The sequence below is a fragment of the Lacerta agilis genome, chromosome 9, assembly GCF_009819535.1.
Source record: "Lacerta agilis isolate rLacAgi1 chromosome 9, rLacAgi1.pri, whole genome shotgun sequence".
NCBI lineage: Eukaryota > Metazoa > Chordata > Lepidosauria > Squamata > Lacertidae > Lacerta > Lacerta agilis.
In genome coordinates, this window is record NC_046320.1 from 54,566,509 (window position 1) to 54,587,879 (window position 21,371).

General features: G+C 43.1%; 3 protein-coding genes across 6 annotated transcripts in view; 2 read left to right on the plus strand and 1 right to left on the minus strand.

Moving 5' to 3' along the window:
* C9H4orf17 (chromosome 9 C4orf17 homolog) overlaps positions 1 to 21,371 on the minus strand; it is a 164,441-nt gene that overhangs the window by 93,099 nt on the left and 49,971 nt on the right. The window lies entirely within an intron of this gene.
* On the plus strand, positions 1,712 to 13,090 carry LOC117053003 (alcohol dehydrogenase 1-like). 4 transcript variants are annotated; one of them, XM_033160450.1, is made up of 9 exons: positions 1,712 to 1,841; positions 3,185 to 3,286; positions 4,411 to 4,552; positions 5,601 to 5,688; positions 5,782 to 6,001; positions 6,152 to 6,412; positions 6,870 to 7,005; positions 8,421 to 8,559; positions 13,004 to 13,090. In XM_033160450.1, the coding sequence occupies exons 1-9, from the start codon at positions 1,824 to 1,826 to the stop codon at positions 13,038 to 13,040; spliced, it is 1,143 nt and encodes a 380-aa protein (XP_033016341.1). In that variant the 5' UTR covers positions 1,712 to 1,823; the 3' UTR covers positions 13,041 to 13,090. The 4 variants fall into 4 exon arrangements, with proteins under 4 accessions (XP_033016341.1, XP_033016344.1, XP_033016345.1 ...); XM_033160451.1 differs by lacking the exon at positions 13,004 to 13,090 and adding an exon at positions 9,579 to 9,750 and having other exon boundaries at positions 1,713 to 1,841; XM_033160453.1 differs by lacking the exon at positions 3,185 to 3,286.
* On the plus strand, positions 13,061 to 20,179 carry LOC117053013 (alcohol dehydrogenase 1-like). The gene is made up of 9 exons (XM_033160473.1): positions 13,061 to 13,100; positions 14,143 to 14,244; positions 14,830 to 14,971; positions 15,615 to 15,702; positions 15,809 to 16,031; positions 16,593 to 16,853; positions 17,230 to 17,365; positions 18,280 to 18,418; positions 19,626 to 20,179. The coding sequence occupies exons 1-9, from the start codon at positions 13,083 to 13,085 to the stop codon at positions 19,648 to 19,650; spliced, it is 1,134 nt and encodes a 377-aa protein (XP_033016364.1). The 5' UTR covers positions 13,061 to 13,082; the 3' UTR covers positions 19,651 to 20,179.

The following is a 21,371-nucleotide window of genomic DNA, read 5'->3' on the forward strand; positions in this document are numbered from 1 at the left end:
TTTGCATTCACACAACCCAAGTAGCTAATTTGCACCCCACTGCTGCAGTTGTCATGGGGCTGAGGCTTTGGGGCTAATTTCCACCCTGACTCCCTACTCCCCAAGTTTTCAATGTGGATCTAGATCCCAGGCTGCATTTGTTCTTGTTCCCATCCCATGCAACGTCAAACAAGAGTACACTCTTTCACACAAAGGTTTGTGGGTATGTAAAGACAGCTTATACTTGTTTTCAGTGTAGCATGTGAACAAAACCATCATCAAATTTTATTCACCACAAAACAGTGTCATATTGCATATACTACCTTTAGTCAAAACAAAATAAAAAATAAAAATAATTTCCTTCCAGTAGCACCTTTGTTGTTGTTCAGTCGTTCAGTCGTGTCCGACTCTTCGTGACCCCATGGACCAGAGCACGCCAGGCACGCCTATCCTTCACTGCCTCTCGCAGTTTGGCCAAACTCATGTTAGTAGCTTCGAGAACACTGTCCAACCATCTCATCCTCTGTCGTCCCCTTCTCCTTGTGCCCTCCATCTTTCCCAACATCAGGGTCTTTTCTAGGGAGTCTTCTCTTCTCATGAGGTGGCCAAAGTACTGGAGCCTCAACTTCAGGATCTGAAGCACCTTAGAGACCAACTAAGTTTGTTCTTGGTATGAGCTTTCAGGTGCATGCACACGAAAGCTCATACCAAGAACAAACTTAGTTGGTCTCTAAGGTGCTACTGGAAGGATTTTTTATTTTTTATTTTACTATGGCAGACCAACACGGCTACCTACCTGTATCTGATACTACCTTTAAACATCGTTTCTTTTTATAACTCCTTTAGCACCTATCGTTGGAACTCAGGATGAAACAGATAATATATGAAGCATGCAAACACAGAGGGATCTTTCCCAATAAAATAATAAAACCCTGCAGGGGTTACAGGCTTCCTCAACCTCAGCCCTCCAGATGTTTTTGGCCTACAAGTAACATGATCCCTAGCTAGCAGGACCAGTGGTCAAGTGGTCAGGGATGATGGGAATTGTAGTCTTAAAACATCTGGAGGGCCAGGGTGAGGAAGCCTGGGTTAAAATAACACGTGTCTGGCAAAACAAAGATCAGCAGTGCAAACCTGCGCAAATATTCGTCCTCACCTTCTGCCTGTTACCTCTCACCATTGGCACGCATCTTCTCATATAAGCTTCCCTATTTGTCCACAAATTCTAGTGCAATGATGAGAGAGGAAGAAAAACCTTTTCTCTACCCACTCTTTCTGTGCCAAGCATCATTTTACAAACTTCTATCATGCCACATCTTACTTGTCTTTTCTCTAAAAGAAAAACCCCCAAAGCTTTCCTCATTGAGGAATCGCTCCATCCCGTTTTAATCTGCAAAGCTTATTCATGCCTTATCCACCTTCCACGTTATAGGGAACAGTAGCAGTACTCAATGCAGCTATTATTAGGGTTACGATGCCCATATTTCACGTTAGGCGGCCAGACCCCCCTCCCATCCATCCAGCTGCGCTTCTTCTCCCACCCCACCCCCCGCCGCCGCTGGCAGCTGTGCGCTCTGGGGAAGTTTGAAGCATTTTAGGAAACGCGCTTGTTCTGCGTCTACTGGCAAAGCAATAGACTACATCCCCCAGAGTCCCTCGCGGTAGGTCTACGGCAGAGAGAGAGGCCAGTTTAAGGGACGTGGCCCCATTCCGTTACGCTTTTGTTCTAAAGGAATCTCAAGTGGAGATCGGGGTTAGTCGTTGTTTCCGCTTTCCAAACTCGAAATCGGAGAAGCTCTGCAAAAGAGGCGAGCAGATTTCCGTGCGCAAAGGAACGCGCAAGCATGGACACTCCTGGGAAAGTAAGAAGACAGCAGTTTCTCTTTCATATAGAAAGGCTGCAAGCCCATCCAAGCCCTATTTGCCTAGGAGTAAGCTCCTCTGAATTCAATAGGTCTTACTTCTGAGTAGACACGGTTCGGATTCATAAAGTTGCAATCCCGCCCTTGCACACCTCTTCAGGCTTAAGTGTCATTAAACTCAGTAGGTTTTACTTCCGAGTAAGCATGCTTCCACTTGCATTTCATGGTTCCTGGTCACGTTAGGGTTTGGAGCTTTGATTGCTCCCCAAGTTCTGGCTGTGGAAGTGGGTGAGAAGGGAAAAGTAGCTGCGTGCAGAATTGCATGATCGCAATTGCGTGATCAAAAAATAATTGCATTTAAACCGCAACCTTTACGTGTCTTACGAAGTTGCATGTGCAAGGATTTAGGCTTCAGTCCTGGACTTCCTAGCTGACAGGTATAAGAAACTTCCCCAGGCTAAAAATGATGCCCTCCAGATATTGCTGTTTTATTTTAGCCGAAAAATGAGGAATAACAGTTAATTAAAAAAAAAACCATGAAAGTGGATTTTGAGATGTTTTCGAACGACAGCTCTCTGTATTGTGGTCCAAATGATCTACAGAACACTGGGATAGAATCATAGAATTGTAAGGGACCATGAGGGTCATCAAGTCCAACCCCCTTCAATATTTTGCCCAACATGGGGCTCAAAACCACAAGCCTGAGATTAAGAGTCTCATGCTCTACCAACTGCACTGTCCTGGTATGGCAAAGGCTGAACTGCCAGTCAATGCAGTACAGGGCAGCCAACATGGTGACCTCCAGATATTGTACCACATCTCCTATCATCCTTAACCATTGCCCCTGTTGGCTGGGACTGGTGAGAATTGGAGTACGGCAAAAAATGGAGAGCATCGTCCCCTGGTGTAGCAGATGATAGTGAGCAAGATGGAGCAAGAGTCTGTCTCAGTAAAGTACTCCTGGTTGTATTTCTTGTGGCAAAGAAATGCATCTTCCCCCCCCCCTCCCCTGAGGGCTCTCAATGAGAAAATGCAAGAAAGAGTATTACGACTCCCAGATGTTGCTAAACTACAACTCCCAGCTTCTGTTCTAGGCCTATATTGAGATACCAGGTTACACCCTGGAGGTGGACATTATACTTTTACATTCCCCACTGGAGTAGAAGAGGAACTCACTGCAGCAGCTTCCCTCTGCTTTTCCTTTCACAAAGTCCCATCTGCTGCAACAAACAAGATTCCAGTTAGGCTACAACACACAACTATACACTTTCATCTGATCCTATCTCCTTTTTGTCCTGCCCTGGGATTGCATTGAGCATCTCATTGTTCCCTTGTTTTTACAGACTATAAAATGCAAGGCTGCTGTTGCCTGGGCAGTTGGGAAGCCACTCTCTATTGAAGAGGTGGAAGTTGCCCCTCCAAAAGCTCACGAAGTTCGTGTTAAGGTAGATGAATTGTTTGTAGCCCCTTTCCATGCTCCTCTGCTATGTGGATAATTTTTTCCTATCAATGTACGACTTGTGTCTGTTGTTGCTCTGTTTCTCCAGCTGTTTCTGAAATGGTCGTACAGATTTTATTATGCTTGCGAGTCAGCAGTGGTAGTGATGGGTAAGCTAAGGGAAGTTTAAGACTGGTGTGGAGTTTCATTCCAGTTTAATTTGATGCTGCTGGTGGTCATAAATGTGTTTATTTGTTTGATTTGCAAAACACTTCCCCTAAGACATCACCAACTGATTTAACAATAAAGCCATATATCACTGCTTCGATTGCATTGGTTTCAAGCAGTATATAAGTAGGGATAAGAATAAATATAGAAGAACGTCACTTAAAATTCTTGTTGGAAAAGGAAGGTCTACAATAGTCACTGAAAATGCAATAGAGTTGGTGTTTTTCTGATTTATAGAGGGAAGGAGTTCCTAAAGGAAGGTGCCACCACCCTAAAGGCCCGATTCCTGCATTGTATGGAACTCAACTTCTGATGCGATGTTATCACAGAAGGTCCTCTCCTACAGAGCACAGTGATCAGTTGGGTGACCATAGCACTTTCTGTCTTACATGATAACTTTGAAATGATTGCAAGCTGACGCTAAATTTCATAGAATCATAGAATTGTGTGGTTGGAAGATACTCCTAGGTTCATCCATTCCAACACCCTGCAATTCAGGAATGTCATGACAGTTGGCCATCCGATCTCTGCTTTAAAACCTCCAAGGGAGGAGAGTCCACAACCTCCTGAGGGAGTCCATCCCGCTGCTGTTAGAAAGTCCTTCCTGGTGTTCAGTAGGAATTTGATCTGAATTAATTTAGTGCCTTTCACTTCCATTACACTATCCCAAACTCCAACCTTAATATTATGCTGTAAATCACTGCAAATGGAAACCCAAGAAGTCTTTGGAGTAGAGCATCCTTCACCATCCTGATGCTCACCAGGTGTTTCGGTTTACAGCTCCTTTTGGCCCCAGACACCACACATTGAAGGGTACCAGGTTGTCAAAAGCTGGGCTGGAGTAAACAGAATACAGAATGGAGCACAGGGAAAGTCAAAGAAATGCACTTTCTTCTCTTACAGGTAATAGCCACAGGGATATGTGGAACTGACGACCATGTTCTGACAGGCTCTTTCCCTAAAGTCAATTATCCTGTCATTCCTGGGCACGAAGGAGCTGGAATTGTAGAGAGCATAGGTGAAGGAGTGACTTGTGTGAAGCCAGGTACGTAAAAGGATTTTGGATGTATTATCAGTATCTTTCTAAAGCACCACAGCATAATTTGACAATGCACAGTTGTGGTAAAATCTATACTTGCCCAAGTAACTCTTACTGTATTTGAGATTACCCCTGGTGAACCAGCACTAATCTTTGAATGTTTCCACTATGTATGTGCTCTTTCCTCTCTGGATTGTAGGCTCTTTTTAAAAATTACCGTATTTTTCCGTGTATAAGACGTCCCCATGTATAAGACTCCCCATATTTTGGGGGACCCCAAATTAAGAAAAAACCCCTCAGCACTACCCATGTATAAGACGAGCCCTAATTTTAAACCTATTTCTTTGGTTAAAAAACCTAGTCTTATAAATGGAAAAATACGGTAACTTTTTCTGAACAATAACATTGAGTAAAGGGTGTGTGTCAATATGCAGGCAGTGCCAATTTAAAAGGACTGACTTAACGCCCTAGTCCCTATTGCAGCCTTCACAAACCTATTGCCCTCCTCCCAATGTTTTGGACTACAGCTGCCATTGGCCCAAGCCAGCATGGAATGGAAACCACTTTCAATGGAAACCACTTTCTTCTCTTGAGCAAGGCATGCACCTACTGCCCAGCAGCTAATGGGAGGGTGCGAGTGTGCCTTGCTCCAGCAGCTCCCATGAATCTTGGCCACTGACTGTGCTGGCTGGGGCTGATAGGATTTGGAGTCCAATAATGTCGGGAGAGCCATAGGTTCCCCAGTCACGATGTAGAACTTCCTGCTGCAGTCTGAAGTCGTATGCGCAGTAGAAGTTTTGCCACTTTATTCCAAGGAGTAAATAATAGGCTCCTTGTTTACTTTGCTGAAGTGGACAGCAGACTGGAGCATTTGCTGATGAGTGGCTATTCAGTCTTTGTTGTAGCAAAAAAAAAAAAAAAAAGCCTCGCAATGCTATAGTCAAAGTATTTTGATACATAGCTCACTCCCTTCACTGAGCACTGGTTATGAATGCAGAATCCCTTTGTTAGGTTGTTTCTATCGACTATATTTTTATGCCTCTTTTATTTCTAGGAGACAAAGTTATCCCTCTTTGTCTGCCTCAATGCGGAGAATGTGCCTCGTGCTTGAAACCTAACACCAACTGTTGCCTAAAAACCCAGTGAGTTGTTCTGGAAATTCCTCCTATATTTCTGTTTCGGCAATATGCAGCACAGCTTTTTGTTATTGACAAATCCCGATCTCTTTGAAACAGCCTTCTTGAACCACAGAATCTAATGCCAGACAAAACCAGCCGATTCACCTGCCAGGGGAAGTTAGTTCACCACTTCCTTTGGATCAGCACTTTCTCAGAATATACAGTCATGCCTGACTCAACCGTTGTTAAAATTGATGATGATGCCCCTCTGGATAAAGTCTGTCTTTTCGGCTGTGGATTTTCCACCGGCTATGGAGCTGCCCTCAATACAGCTCAGGTGAGGAATCCTGTGCTCTGTTTTTGTTCCTTGGTAGACGCTTTTGGTCTGTGTAATAGACATGAGCTTCTTCCGTTGGAAATATTGCCTACATTACCCTATAACATAACTGAAATTTATCCTGGTCCTCTTTTCTCCATGGCTCTATAGGTCACGCCAGGTTCCTCCTGTGCTGTCTTTGGTTTGGGAGGAGTTGGTCTTTCTGTGGTCATGGGATGCAAAGCAGCTGGAGCTTCGCAGATCATTGGGATCGACATTAACAAAGACAAATTTGTAGCAGCGAAAGAACTGGGAGCCACAGAATGCCTTAACCCTCTGGATTACAAGAAGCCAATTCAGGAAGTGCTGGTTGAAATGACAGGTCATGGTGTTGACTATGCATTTGAGGTTGTTGGGTGTTTGGATACGTTGGTATGTATTGTTTTTAGTCAAAGATTTCTGGCTCCAATCTGCAATTTGATAACCATAGTTTGCCAGTTTGGAAGAAATTTCCAAGTGTGATTGGTGCTCAACAAACCAGGAAAAAGGGAATTGTAGCACACAAAGGGAAGAGGGAGGTGACAAGTCAATTCACAAGCCCAAGAGTTCATAAAGACTTGTGCATGTAGCACTAAACCATGGTTTTATGTTTCATCTTAAGCAGTCCATACTGTTCCCAGGATCCCTGGCGTTCCTAGAAAGTTGATTGATTTGTATTGATGATTTGTAAGATGAAAGAGATGGCTCATAAACACCCATTACTTTACTTTACTTCATTATTCTTCATTACTTCATTATTCTCCATTAACTATTTTGCAGTGCATCATAAAATATCACTGTTCCTTTCCATGACAGCAACCTGTTTAATTTTCCCCCCTACTTCGATTAGACAGCTGCTCTAGCGTCCTGTCACATGGGCTGCGGAGTCTGCGTGATGGTTGGTGTGCCTCCTTTAGGCTCTAGGCTCTCCTTCGATCCTATGCTGCTTTTTACAGGACGCACTTTGAAAGGGAGCTTCATTGGAGGTATGGTGATGCACCATGAATGAGCAAGCCTGTTGATGTATGGACATTTCCCAGTTCCTATGTTTAGTACTGTGAAACCCTGAATAGGTCATAAAGTTGTTTAATAACTGTGAAGAAATGTCTGTGTGCCACTACTAAGAAAGTCCTTTCCCAGGTGACTGATCAATGTGCTTCCACCCAGGGACAGATTGGCAAGAAGGGCCTCTCTAGAAGATCTTTAAAGCGTGAAAGAAGGGGACATTGTAGGTTGGTGGAGCTCACCTGACCTCCAGCTGGTCACATCGCTGCTGCTTACTGGGAGGTTCAGTAGGAGGAATCAGGTCAGCATGATGCATATACACCCGTGGAGCCAATCCAACATTCCCGCTGGTGCATATGCACCATTTTGGCCTTGTCTGTGCACTCCTCCTCCCGGTAAGCAGTGACACAACCAGATGGAGTTCAGGTAAATACTGCTGCCCCACTTGTTTGCAGAGACACACAGAGAACGACACCTGATGGTGATCTCAGGGCATGGATTCGTACATATTAGTAATTTATTTGTACCCTGCCCATCTGACAGCATTGTCACAGCCACTCTGGGAAGCTTCCAGCATATATAAAAACAGAATAAAACATTACACATTTAAAATTTCCATATACAGGCATTCTATACTGCAGTCACAAGCCGTATAGGGTGTTAAAGGTTAAACTCTGCACTTAGAATTGGCCCTGGAAAGGGGCTGAAACGTTGAATTGGTGTAATAAAGAATGCATGTGCATATGTGAATCTCTCCACCTACTACCTTCCCAGGCAGGGAAGGGAGGCTCTTTAACCCTTTCTTTCTCAGCCATTATTCCATTCGGCCCACGCGCCCCTTGCCATTGCTAGCCTGTCCCATCCTAGCTCTGTCCAGATAAGCTGCAGCAATGTTGGTGTTTGGAGGGTACCTCGGTCTCGCTATGCCAGCTACAGCTGTGTATCTGTAAGAATTCCTGGACTGGAAGTGGCAGCTGCAGTATGGGTTGCTGCCAGAACCAAATTTTGTTTGAAAGACTGGTTGTTGCTGCCCTTTATTTTCTTGAAAGAATGAGCAGTTGCAACCCACATGTTTTCTGACTGTCCTCTTGCCCTATCTTTGGCTTTATGAGACCCTGAGAATATCACAAGCCTTGTATTGCTGAGTCGTTTTTATGGCATGAAAACAAATTCTGAGGGATAAACATTGTGTGGGTCGTGGTACTTGGCATGATAACATAAGACGAGCCCAATGGCCCGTCTGTCCAACATTCTGTTCTCACAGTGGCCAACTGAATGCCTGTCAGAAACCTGCAAGTACGGTTTGAATACAAGAGCACTCTTCCTTCCCATGGTTTCCAGCGACTGGTATTCAGAAGTACTGCTGCTTCCAACTGCTGTTTTGTTGCTTCCCCAGGATGGAAGATGAAAGATTCTATCCCTCAGCTGGTATCCAGTTACATGGAGGAGAAGTTTAAGCCAGATATTTTAATAACCCACACCTTGCCATTCAGCAAGATCAGCGAAGGATTCGATTTGCTTCATGCAGGGAAGAGGTGAGATTTGTGACTTATTGGTACTTGCAGAACTTCTTCCTCCTTTTCTTTCTGTTGCAGAATTTTCTTTAAAGCCACTGACATTCTGAGGAACTCGCCTCCTGGAGATTTGTCTGAGAAGAAGGGATTGGAACCAATGACTACTTGGGAATTAGAGTATTTTGATATTTATGGGACAATGTGGCTAAGTCACACCTGGGCATTGCAAGACCTACTTCAATAAAACCCTGATCTCAACCCTCCCAGGTAGACCAGAAACCCTTTGGGGAAGGCTTATACCACTAGAGCTATAGAGCTGGAAGAGGTCTGGGATATGCTCTATTGAGTTAGGTGCATTTTTATAAATCTTTTCCCCCAAGGGTTTGTCTTGCTCTTGTGAATGCAACAACTCTGTGAGATAGACCCAGAAATACTGACCCAAAGTGAACATCATGTCTGAATTGGATTGTGAACCTAGAATGCTTATTATTGTAGTTGTTGTTTAGTCATGTCCGACTCTTTGTGACCCCATGGACCAGAGCACGCCAGGCACTCCTGTCTTCCACTGCCTCCTGCAGTTTGGTCAAACTCATGTTGGTAGCTTCAAGAACACTGTCCAACCATCTCGTCCTCTGTCGTCCCCTTCTCCTTGTGCCCTCCATCTTTCCCAACATCAGGGTCTGTCCCAGAGAGTCTTCTCTTCTCATGAGGTGGCCAAAGTACTGGAGCCTCAGCTTCAGGATCTGTCCTTCCAGTGAGCACTCAGGGCTGATTAACGAGATTAACGAGATGGCCATTTAACGAGATGAGATTTGCCACCTTGCCGAAATGCTGTTGGATACTGAATACTGCTAGAAGCAGACTGCAAGAAAAGCAGTCGTGTTTCTCTCCGGCTCCTCAGTTCCAAGTTGCCAGCAACATCTGTCAGCAGTATGTTGAACAAAAATTTAATGACCACATGAGGTCCAAAAATAAACTCTGCTTCATTGCTTTTTCAGCAAAAGGATTTGCAAAGTTAACACTGCTTTTTCCTCTTTCAGCATTCGCATTGTCTTGGTGTTTTGAGTTGCTGGCTTGCTGAAGCTTCCCAAATGCCTTCAGTCTGGAACATCTCACAAAGAATTCTCTCTCCTCCAAATGTGGTTGCTTTTTAAAAACAAACAAAAACAAATACACTATAAAAATTGCTGCCAAATGACATGAAGTGCGTTTCGTACATTTTATTATGAGGGCAGAAATTGTACAAACAAACATAGCATGGTTCACGACAGTGAGCTGGTTTCACTTCGTTCTGGATGCTTAGGGATCCCAAATCATGCTCTCAAATCTAAATCATACACAGAAAACAAAACATACAATTTCTGAGCACCCAGAGCTGAGTTAAATTACCGGTAGACAACAGAAAGCGGTTATCTAGGGATGGAAAGATCAGTCTAGATCTGTTTCTTAGGGGTTTGTTCATAACTCTCCCTCCTGTTCCTGCATCATTCTGCAGCTTTAAAACAACAACACAAATTCAGCTCATCCTAGGTAGGATTTTAGTTGTCATAAATAAACAGGAAAGACCACAAGTAAACCAGCAAGGCTTCCAGGAGGTACCCTGGAAATTATTTGTTTAATTCTCCCACAGCAGGACAGTACTCCCAGGTCAAAACCCAAAGGTACTGCCCTGAACAGAGAAATCTCCCAAGTCTTTTATACAATTCTTTCAATCAGTAAATAATTAGTAAACATTAGCAAATGTGTCAAAGTCATTAAGAACAGGTGTGTGCATCAATTTTATCTAAATTAATATTAATATACTTTATTGCTGCTCATATTCCTTATCTTATTGATACATTAGCCCCTGCCGGGTCTCTACTGTGTAAAGGGCACAATATTTAATGACTAAATCAACAACTCTTTGCCCACCACAGGACAATGATATACTGCCGAGTTCAGCCAACAATCTCAATTATAAGTAGTGCAAGTGTAAACAGCACCGGACTTCGTCCTGTGCAGGAGGTTTCCACAGTTCATTCTGATTCAATACTATTTAGCTCAGTTGGTTAGAGCATGGAGCTGATAATGCCAATGTTGCAAGTTCGATCCCTGTATGAGACAACTGCATATTCCTGCATTGCAGGGGGTTGGACTAGATTATTTTCCATATGCTATACTGATCTAAGGATTTTGGGGGGATCTTGAGGAGAGCAAGGACAGGGACAAGCACAAGGAGAATCAGGCAAAAGACAAGTATTTGCTTCACATACACTCATAGACTCCTTTTGCAATATAGAACCCTGATGGTTTCTAAACCTGGTAGAGCAGGTTTTCCCATGGCAGAAGTTCAGCCCCCAACATGTGGAGGTCTGCAAGAGTGGTAACTGATGGAAGGTGGTGAGACCAGGGAGTGTACTGCTGCTGCCCTTCCTCACAAGAAGGTAATGGAAAGGTGGTGGAAACATTAACAAAGGCTTTTGTTTGATCTGATCTGAGAGAAATCCACCCACTTCCTTGTTTCTCCCACTTCAAACACTGCTTGAGGACAGCTGATCAAGGAATAAAGATATAGTTCTTGTTCATTTGGGCCACTAGAACTGTCCAAATTGACATCTTGGAATTCTTGAGTGGAAGAGCAAGAAAGATCTATGAGTGATAAACTTCAGAGGAAATTGTGCAGAATAAACAATGAAAAATGTTAACTCAAAGGCAGTTTGAAAGCCAAATTGGAATTGTTTTTCAAAACGGACTTGTTGTTCATTTGCATCATTTGAATGTCTTTTGCTAGTGATAAATGATAGCTCTGCAGAAAATCTGTTGACAGAATGTCTTGGGGGGGGGGGGGTTATCCTTAAGTCCAAATCAGTTCTCTTTTTAAATTTATTTATCTCAAAACATACAAAAAGATAAAAGCAAATAACCGCTTTCCAAAGCATTGGTGAAGTTTGCAGAGCTGACACAGACTTGCAGCACAAAACAGATCAATATAAGCACATCATAAACCATTTTTTAAAAAAAATCTACACCAAGATAAAATCTCCACATTGACATGTGAGTGACAGGAGGGTAGAACACTCCCACAATTTTTTTTATATAAGTGGATTAATTGATACCACATCCAAAGCACTCCGCAGTGGTGGCTGAGCTACTCTGAGAGTACTATAGCCAAACTGCTTGCAAAAGGGGAGTAGAAGATTTCCAAAGCCAAGCCACTGTCATTCTGACAGCCACTAATGGCAACCATACTAATGTGTTGTTTTGACCTTGGGATTTAAGGTTGTTTTCGTAGGCCACAGAGCTAAAGAGCGGCCTAAGACAAGCGTTTGACCAGTGATAGCAGATTGGTTCTTGATACAAAAGCCAACCAGGCTGGTTGAGCCTTACTTCAACATTGACAATGGGACTGAGTTCACCACACCTGAGAGCAGCTAGTTTAAAGATCACAGGGTAGGGCTCAAAACTCTGTCAGCTCCCCATCCCTCAACATCTGCTACCTGAGGCAACTATTACACTCTGCCCTGCCATTCAGCCTAATCTTCCAGTACAAGGTTGTGAAGATAACATGGGAGAGAGGCAATTTACTGCCTGAGTCCCTGGAGGGCAGGTGTGACAAGCATATAATAGCAATTCCAGTGGTTTGGTTATATGGTAAACATCTGTTCTGTAAAATGCAGTGATCTTTGCAATCTGGAAGCCCATATTCTCCCATAGGGCAGAAACCAGATCAAGGCTTATCTTCAAGTTTTTGGCTTCCCTTGTAAAACCACTTGAAATGTGACCCTGAATGGTTTATTAAGCTCTTCAAATAAGCCTCAGGCACCCGCGCTGGGTAGAAGAACACAATAAAGAAAATACACTAGTTTCCTTCTGGTAAATTCCACAACAGGAATCAAAGCTCTGGAGCCTGCTGAAGGCTGGAGAACACACAGAAAACCATAAGGACTCTCTAGGTCTCTCACGTCATTTCTGGCTATGAAATAAATTGTTTAATTATTGCCTGGCGCTGTGCGTATGCGCGACCGCGCTAAAGTGAGGATTTGCCTGTTCTTAAATAACCTGTAATAGCATTTCTCTCCCAGTTTTTTTTACCCTAACGGCTTCTGCACTCCCTCCTTTATGCATTAGTAAAAAGTGTGTGGCCTCTGGCATCTGAGTAAAAAGCACTGTGTGTGATTATGCTCTATTCTAAATAATTTGAGCAAGAGAACATGTACCAGAATGATTTTCACTTGTATGTACAAGTTTTTAGTCAGAATGTCTGCACCTGAACTGACCTTCTTCTTTTTAGATCCAATATTGTCCTAGCTCATAATGATAGTTTACTTTAGATGGCAGCTGCAGGGGGAATTAATTTCAGCTAAATACTTGCCAGGAACGAAAGAACTTTGAATCCCAGCTAGAAATGGACCCTGGCCTATCGATTATACATTATGTGTGTGGTGGAGTAAATAGTTGTTTCTGGATCTCTACATTCTTGCTTTAGGCAAGGAGTGATAAACAAGAAGAGAAGTCCTTTGTAAAGGAGCAAGCTTGTGGCAAAACTGAAAGCCAGATCTGGACACATGGCGACTGCAGGAAAGGTAAGGAAGACTGTTTTTATGGTTCAGTCTATTCTATAAGAATGCTACATTCTAATGTTTGCATTTGCATAGATATTACATTGCTTCAAAGAGGAAAGAACTAAGCATTGCTACATTCCCACTGCCAGAGCAGAGAAACCTCTGAATTTTATTTGTGCAAATTCACTTCACAGCTGCAAAGACCAAGCTGGGGCGAAATTATGTCCTTCCTGTAGATTCAAAACACGAGCCTGCTTGATGTAAGTGAAGGAGACAAAGAGCAGGATGTTAGATTTTCCCAACAATGCTAAAAGTTGACATTGCATTGTGTAGGCGTTAAATAGTAAAGCAAGATGTTCTGGATTTAAAGGTTCCCTGAAGCACAACCAATAGGGGCACATTCCCTCAGGTGTAATCTGTCAGGGGTCACATACTAGCAGCGGGCAGGACCAGAGCCCAAATGCGTCATGACCACCCTTTTCCCCCTTTCTCCTTCTGCAATTCTCCCTCTCCCTCCCTCCCTCTTTTTTCCTCATTCCTGTACACTGATGACAGAGGGACAGTTGGCTCTTGCCAGCAGTCTGAACAGATAACTTGCAGAGCAGTTTTGAAATAAGGCCTAGAGCCCAAGGTTGTGCATTCCTGCTGTTATCTATTGAAGTTCTCACCCTAGGCCACTAGGGGTGTTGTGTATATAGTTTCACTCTGCCTACCGTGGCTACAGTTCTCACTCAGGTCCGCACATGCAAATGAAGGATTGAGATTGCCGCTCATGGATTGGGTAGCTAGAGAGAGAGTCGTTACTGTTGCATGTTACTGAGCACTATATAAGCAGGATGGCTCAGCCCTTCAGTTCAGTTCTGTTCCAGCCTGAGAATAAAGAGAGCTGCTTGGAGAATCACTGTGTTGTCTGCTATGTCCACCCACTATTTAATACCTGCTATACAGGGAACATAGCAATCTCCATGCTGATTGTAGCAACTCTAAGGTTGCAATCTTACTTAAATCATTATGAGGAACACCTTGAAATAAATCTCTGATCTGAGTGGCTTCATTTTCACAGGTGATTAAATGCAAAGCCGCAATCATCTGGGAAGTTGGCCAAATGCCTTCTGTTGAGGAAGTGGAGGTGGCACCGCCAAAAAGCCATGAAATTCGAGTGAAGGTAAAATATCTTATTCCAGTGATGTAACTAAAGCAGCTGCAGTCTGGAATAAGTTGACCCAGCCACAATTTTACCATACTGTATTGTCATTTGATGTCCCCCCCCCCAATGCTTTGATAATGATCCTAACTCATCAACATAGCATGTGTGGCTCCTACTCCATCATGGAACTGTTTACCATTTAATTTTTCATGTCATGTTTATCTTCCACCCTACATCGTGGAACACAAGGCGATGTACACGTGCTTCCCAGGTGGCCTCCCATCCAAGCATTGACCAGACCCAGACCTGCTTAGCTTCTGCAAGGTGGTAGCCTCATGTGCCTCCAGATGAGAATATGTATTTCTGGCTAGTCCTTTGGGTCACAATTAGTTGTGAACTGGATCAAGTGGGTCACATTCTTGCTGAAAATCATCATGTGAGCAGGTCCTCTCTGTGAATACCTGATTGTCTGGAGGCTCTGTTTCCAAACTCTTTCCCTATTGGAAAGATGCAGTTGTATGAATGGGACCAGTTCCTAATGAATATGTGTGCTAGGTTGAAGAAGTGAAAATACTGGAATAGTATCTTGCATTTCCCCTGCAGATAGTGGCCACTGGGATCTGTGCGACAGATTATCATGTAGTGAAAGGCATTTTTCCTAATGTTGACTACCCAGTTATTGCGGGTCACGAAGGAGCTGGCATTGTTGAAAGTATTGGACCAGGAGTCACTTGTGTACAGCCAGGTAAGGATGAGGCAGATCAAAAATTCAGAAGTGCTTGTATATTGGACACCACTAGGATTTGCAAGCATGGTGTAAATAGCTTGACTACACATTGCAGGTGTGGGGGGAAATTGGCTCTCCAGATATTGCTGAACCACAACACTCTCCGCCCCAGCAATCAATGTTAATAGCCAGGGATGATGGGAGTTGTAGGATCACATTATTTACTAGAAATAATCTCTTTCTCCAAGTACCAATCAGAATAGTAAGAAATCACGTACCCCAAAGAACCTTGCCCAGCATCACTTTTGGGTATTGCCACCAACCCTGAGAGTATATTTATCTGTTGCTACACCTCTTCCAATAGCTTCGCAACACACAAAGTAGCCATCTATGCACTGGCTACAAAATAATCAGGAAAAAGGAGATAAAGTCAGTGTAAATAATTGAGGTGATTTGGAGGTTTAATCTGAAATCAAGCTGGATTTGAGTTTGATACTGGTAACACCTCCCTCTTACATCATGGATGTTGGCTTACATTATGCATGTATGTTCTGTATTTCATTAATACTATTTTTACAAGTTTGCTGTGGCTTTTGACTAAAACAACAAACTTATGAATTTAAACATAAACTGTTTTCCTGTCTTTTTGTTTTCCCACAAGGTGACAAAGTCATTCCTCTCTGTGTTCCCCAATGTGGAGAATGCAACTGTTGTTTAAGTCCTAAAGCTAACTGTTGCCTCAAGGCCCAGTAAGTTCACCTGACATCTTCTATTAAAGATCTGTTTCTAGGTGAGATGTAAAATTAGCAGTTAGTCCAATTTATGATACAGACCAGTCTGATTTTTCTCAAACAGCCTCTATAAACCTGTTCAAAACCTGATGCCAGATAAGACCAGCAGGTTCACCTGCAGAGGTAAACAGATCCACCACTTCCAGTGGACAAGCACCTTCTCCGAATACACAGTTGTGCCTGAGGCTTCCATTGCAAAAATCCGCAATGATGCTCCACTGGATAAAATCTCCCTCTTCGGCTGTGGGTTTTCTACTGGCTATGGAGCTGCCATCAATTCTGCCCGAGTGAGTATCAGTTCACATTTCTGCTTCTCAAATAAGTGAAATAAGAGTGTGCATACTCCTTGCTGGAGAAGAGAGGCTTTTTCAGGCATCACTTTTCCTAAAACGATTCTGACATGTAAAGATAGCTGGAGTTACTTGAGTTTCCCTGCTCTTATTATGTCCAGCCTTACAGTGGTAGTTCTAAAAGGAAGCAGCTAGAGGCTGTTGTTTGGGTAGGTCAGTGTGTTTTGATTTCATAGTCCAGGGATACAGAACATGTCACTTCCATGCATTGTTAGACTACAATTCCCATCATTCCTAATGTCTGGGTTGCCTGGGGCTGATGGGTGGTGGAGTGAACACAGGTTCCCAGTCCCTGTCCGAGGCTATTTCTTTTCCCAGGCCTACTTCTGCATTATTTTGTTTCTCCTGCCTTGTGCCACCTGTTGGCCCCTTTTCTTGAACCTATTTTCTCAGTTATTTCTCTCTATTCCTTTTCTCTTCCTGTCTGCCAGTCTTCCTCCTTCCCAGGCCCCCAATCCTGCTACATCCTGGGATAATGCAGTTTATTTCAATTTGCAGGTTGAGCCTGGTTCTACCTGTGCTGTCTTTGGCTTGGGAGGTGTAGGTCTGTCTGTTGTCATAGGCTGCAAAGTCGCTGGAGCATCCAGGATTATTGGGATTGACATCAACAAAGATAAATTTACTAAGGCCAAAGAGTTAGGAGCCACAGAATGTATCTCACCTCAAGATTTCAAGAAGCCCCTGAATGAGGTTCTGGTAGAAATGACAGGCCTTGGCGTGGACTACGCATTTGAAGTGATTGGACGCACGGACACTGTGGTATGTTATTTGTCTTGAGGGTAATCACTTGGGTTGAACTTCCCCATTTTGCAGCTGTCTCCTTATGTAAGCAAAGCAGCTGGCTAGGGCTACGTAAATATTTTAGGTGGGAAGTTAGGAGGACAGATGGATGCTCCATGGTTGGAGACAATATGCTTCTGAATTCCTGTTGCATGAATCCTACAGGAGGAAATAGAACTGATGTACTGTGGTTCTGTTTGTGGGTTTCCCACAGGCATCTGGTTGGCTAATGTGAGAACAATATACTTCACTAGTTGGGCCACTGGCCTGATCTGGAAGGCTGTTATGTTTGTATGCTTTTATGTTCCTTTATCTTTTCCATTTCTGATCTTGTTTTTCTTTGTGTCTCAAACAGGTCACTGCCTTTAAATCATGCCATTTGGGCCATGGCACCTGTGTGATGGTTGGGGTACCTCCTGCAGGATCACAACTCTCCATCGAACCTATTCTGCTCCTCACAGGAAGGAAATTAATAGGAAGTTTGCTTGGAGGTGTGGATTGGTTAAAGTCAGTGATATATGGCTGTTATTGCATTGAATCATAGAACTTCTTCTTCCCTGAAGTTTTCACCCATTGATCCTAGTTTTGCCCAATGCTGTAACAGAGAACCAGTCTCCTCGATCTTCTGCATGACAGCCCTTCAGATATTTGAAGGCTGCTATTCTGTCTTCCCTTAATCATGTATTCTCCAAGCTAAACATATCCAGCTCTTTTCCAAAATTCTCACCATCCTGGTCCCCCTCCTCTGAACATGCTCCATAGAATGGGCTGCAGGAATGCGTGTGTTAGAATTCATAGAAATGGGACATGCAAAAACAAGGATACTCCTTAATGAACACTGGCCATAGAATCATAGAATTGCAGAGTTGGAAGGAACCCCAAGGGTCAACTAATTCAAACCTCTGCAATGCAGGAAACTCAGCTAAACTATCCTTTCAACCTCTGCTTTAAAACCTCTAATGAAAGTTTCCCTCCTTATTGGTGGGCAGCAAAATAATAGGGAATTTTTTGGGAGGATTCAAAATGGGTGCCTAGACCCATTTACGTGGTGACTTGCCAATGCAATGTCTGGCGATAGCCACCTATTGAAATCTGTGCAAGTGAGGAACCCAAATATGATGTTGATGGACAGAGTGGGAAAGTGTTGGTGGACATAATAGGTATGCAGATGAAATTGGGGGGGGCAATATTTATTCATCTTAAAAGCCTTTGCCATCCTGCCTTTCCATCACATTGGCCTCCGATTCTACTAAGCTTTTCTTCTTAAATGATAAAGGAGTTATCTTCATCTTCTAATTATTATTATTTTTATAAAGCTCACACACCCTAATATTTTATATTCTTTGAAAATAATAACCATCAACTTGCTGGCTGATCCAGTGTTCTTTTATTTTTCCTGCCCTAGGTTGGAAGTTAAAAGATGCTCTCCCTAAACTGGTTTCAGATTACATGAACAAGAAATTTAATACAGATTCATTAATAACGCACACATTGCCTTTTGAGAAAATTGCTGAAGGCTTTGAGCTTTTAGTTGCAGGAAAAAGGTATGGGTTCTATGTTTTATTTTTTTACACTTTCCCCCTTCCTTTCTTCCAATCAGTAGCAGATAGAATGGTGGAGTGGCAGCGCTTGGCTGACCTCCCAATAGCTATGGGGTGAGGCGGAGGTTTGAGGAGGCTGGGAGGTCAGTGTGGTGAAAACACCGCAACAGAGCCAATCCATTGTTCCTGCTGGTTCATTTGCATCATGCCAACCTCCCAGCCATATCACTCCTCTTGAACTGGGGTCTCCCTGATCTAAATCCAACACATTCATCTCCATGTCAGTCTTCAAGTCCAAAGAACCTGCAGCATCTAACATGAGAAATAAAAAAAGAGTCAAAGGTGAAAATATTCTTACTCCCTTTTACATGCTTTGGAAATGTCAGAATTGGACTTTGATCCAACCAATCTAAAATGTCCCAGCTGGCAGCATACAGACTTGCAACACATCTATTAAGAGCTGTAAGTAGAGGCAGCCCTATCATTAGGCAGAGTGAGATGGCTGCTTCAAGTGGCAGGTGCCAGGGGATGTGGAGCAATGGGGAGATGCTGGAGGACAGAAATTTTGGTGCTCTGTGAACTGCCCTGTGTCCCTTAGGCTAGCCTGCTTTCCTCAGGCACAATGGTGAATGTCAAAAGAGGATTCAGTGGCAGTCTGGTCAGCCTCTGAACATAGAATTAGAGGGAGGGGATGCCATCTTGCCCTTCTACTGAGACCACCAAATCTCTTGGACTAGCCTTAGCTATAAAAGAACATTACCAACATCTCCTTAACCGCAACTCCTCCATAGCTGCTGAGGTCCTCTCACAAATTCCACAAAAACAAGTTAGAGATGAGCTTGCAATATTTCCAAATCTAGGACAGTGCCACGGGCTTTGAAGACACTCGAACTCAGGACGCAAGGGAGAAACGTACTAAGTAAAGCATGCTTGGCAAATCCACACCGTGATCAACTCCCGCCAGGAAACCAATGTCCCCACTGTGGAAGGACGTGTGGATCCAGAATTGGCCTCCACAGTCACTTACGGACTCATTGTTAAAATCTTGTTTATGGAAGACAATCTTACTTGGCTATGAGTGATCGCCAAAGAAGAAGATAAGGCCTCTAAGCAGAGTCAAGGCTGTTACTATGATTTCTCTTGATGTCTATTGAATGTTGCTAGGGCACTTTCTTATATTTATATTAATGTTTTCTCTTTTCTCTTTCAGTATTCGCTGCATTTTGTTGTTTTAAATTTCCAGAAGCAACTAGCAAGATGGGCCTCAGCTGGACACATAAGCTTTGCATCCCTCCCCAAATTCAACAGAGCTTTTATTGAAATAGTTGAGGGTTTAACAACCAATAAGAGTTGAGAAGCAAATGTAAGGGAAACATTTAACCCTTACATACATTATTGTAACCTGCAAATATAAGGTGGGGGTGCTTTTAAGATGTTGTTAGGACCACCTGGTGAACTTCGGTGACCCTGGAACCCCAGACTTTCCAGTAGTTTGCTAGTTCTTCCAGCTCCATCAGCACAGCACTTATGCAGTAAGCCCCAGGAGTCTGCACACTTCTGCTTTGCTTTCTAGAGTGGGTTTATGGCAAGATTACCATACCCATATTTCCGCAGGCTATTAATATAGTTAGCTAATCTTTTACTCTTTAGTAAAGGTGTGTGTGTATTGTAGAATTTTCTACCTGCTTAGATTGTATCTTTGCTGTCTGCAGCAGCATTCTTATATATTCTATTGCTCCTATTTGATATAATAAAACAAGCTTTCTTTGTTTCCTTGTTTGAGAGCTTCTTTTTAAGAGCCTTGTTAAGCTTAACCTTGTTAAATTTAAGGGTCATAACTCCAGCAAAAGACCCTAAAATTCTTAGCAGTATGTATATGTATATGAATATAAATATAAATGAGTGCTGCTTGGACATATGTGTGCACTGCCCAGGTATACACTTGTAACAGAGCCATTCCAAACGCACCATACATTGAAAACACTATTGCATCACTTTAACAGTCGTGACTTCCCCCTCACAGAGTTATAATTCCAAGTTCCCTTAACAAACTACAGTTCCCAGGAATTTTTATTTTATTTTTTGAGAGAAGCAATGTGCTCTACATGTACTTTAAATTTACAGTGTGCTTCTAACCTTGACCCCTGCATGATCAGTGCCAATGCACTTACAATCTCCCTTCAGATCTTTCCCACAGTGCTGGGAGGTCAGGGTGAATGGGGCTGGACCAATGAGTTCCCTGATTAGGAGGATAACCACAATTACTAAACGAAACCTTCAGATTTAGTGGGAGTATGACCCTAAGAATACTACTATATCACTCCAAATATAGCCCAACCCTGAATGCCCCTAAAATAAGATCTCTTAAAACCAAAACTTCTTTACCTAGAGGTGCATGAATATAGGCCGACTCAGATTTTATACAAGCCAGATTTGCAGGAGTGGGGTGCAGCCTGTTAAGTATAATGGTTTAATTGTAGAGTGAAATGGAAAAGCGGCTCTGTATGTGTTATTGCTAAAGGAAACATTGGGGAAATTCAACTGAAGCTAAGTAGGAGCAGCAAGCAGAGTGCCTAACAGTTGATAATTAACTAGTAATGTATCTCTGTGTCTGTTTGAAGAAAGTTATTTGAGGGGGGGGGAATTGGAACTGTATTTTAGTCTGGTTCCTCAGGAATGTGATTGATACAAGGTTGGGAACCTGACAGAAAGTACCACCTTGTTTAAGAACCAAAGTATTAAGCTGTAACTAAGTTAAGGACCTGAAGTGATGTAACTCAGAATAAGCTAAGCATTTGCCAGAATAACAGACCCAGGGGATCACCACACTTTACTGGTTAGGGAGTCTTGTCTTTCTAAAAGGTCACTCCCCTGACCGAAATGAGACCCAAATAGACTGTATCCTCACAGCTTCTACTTCTCCTGGCTCAAACTCAGCCTCCCATTTAACTGTAGG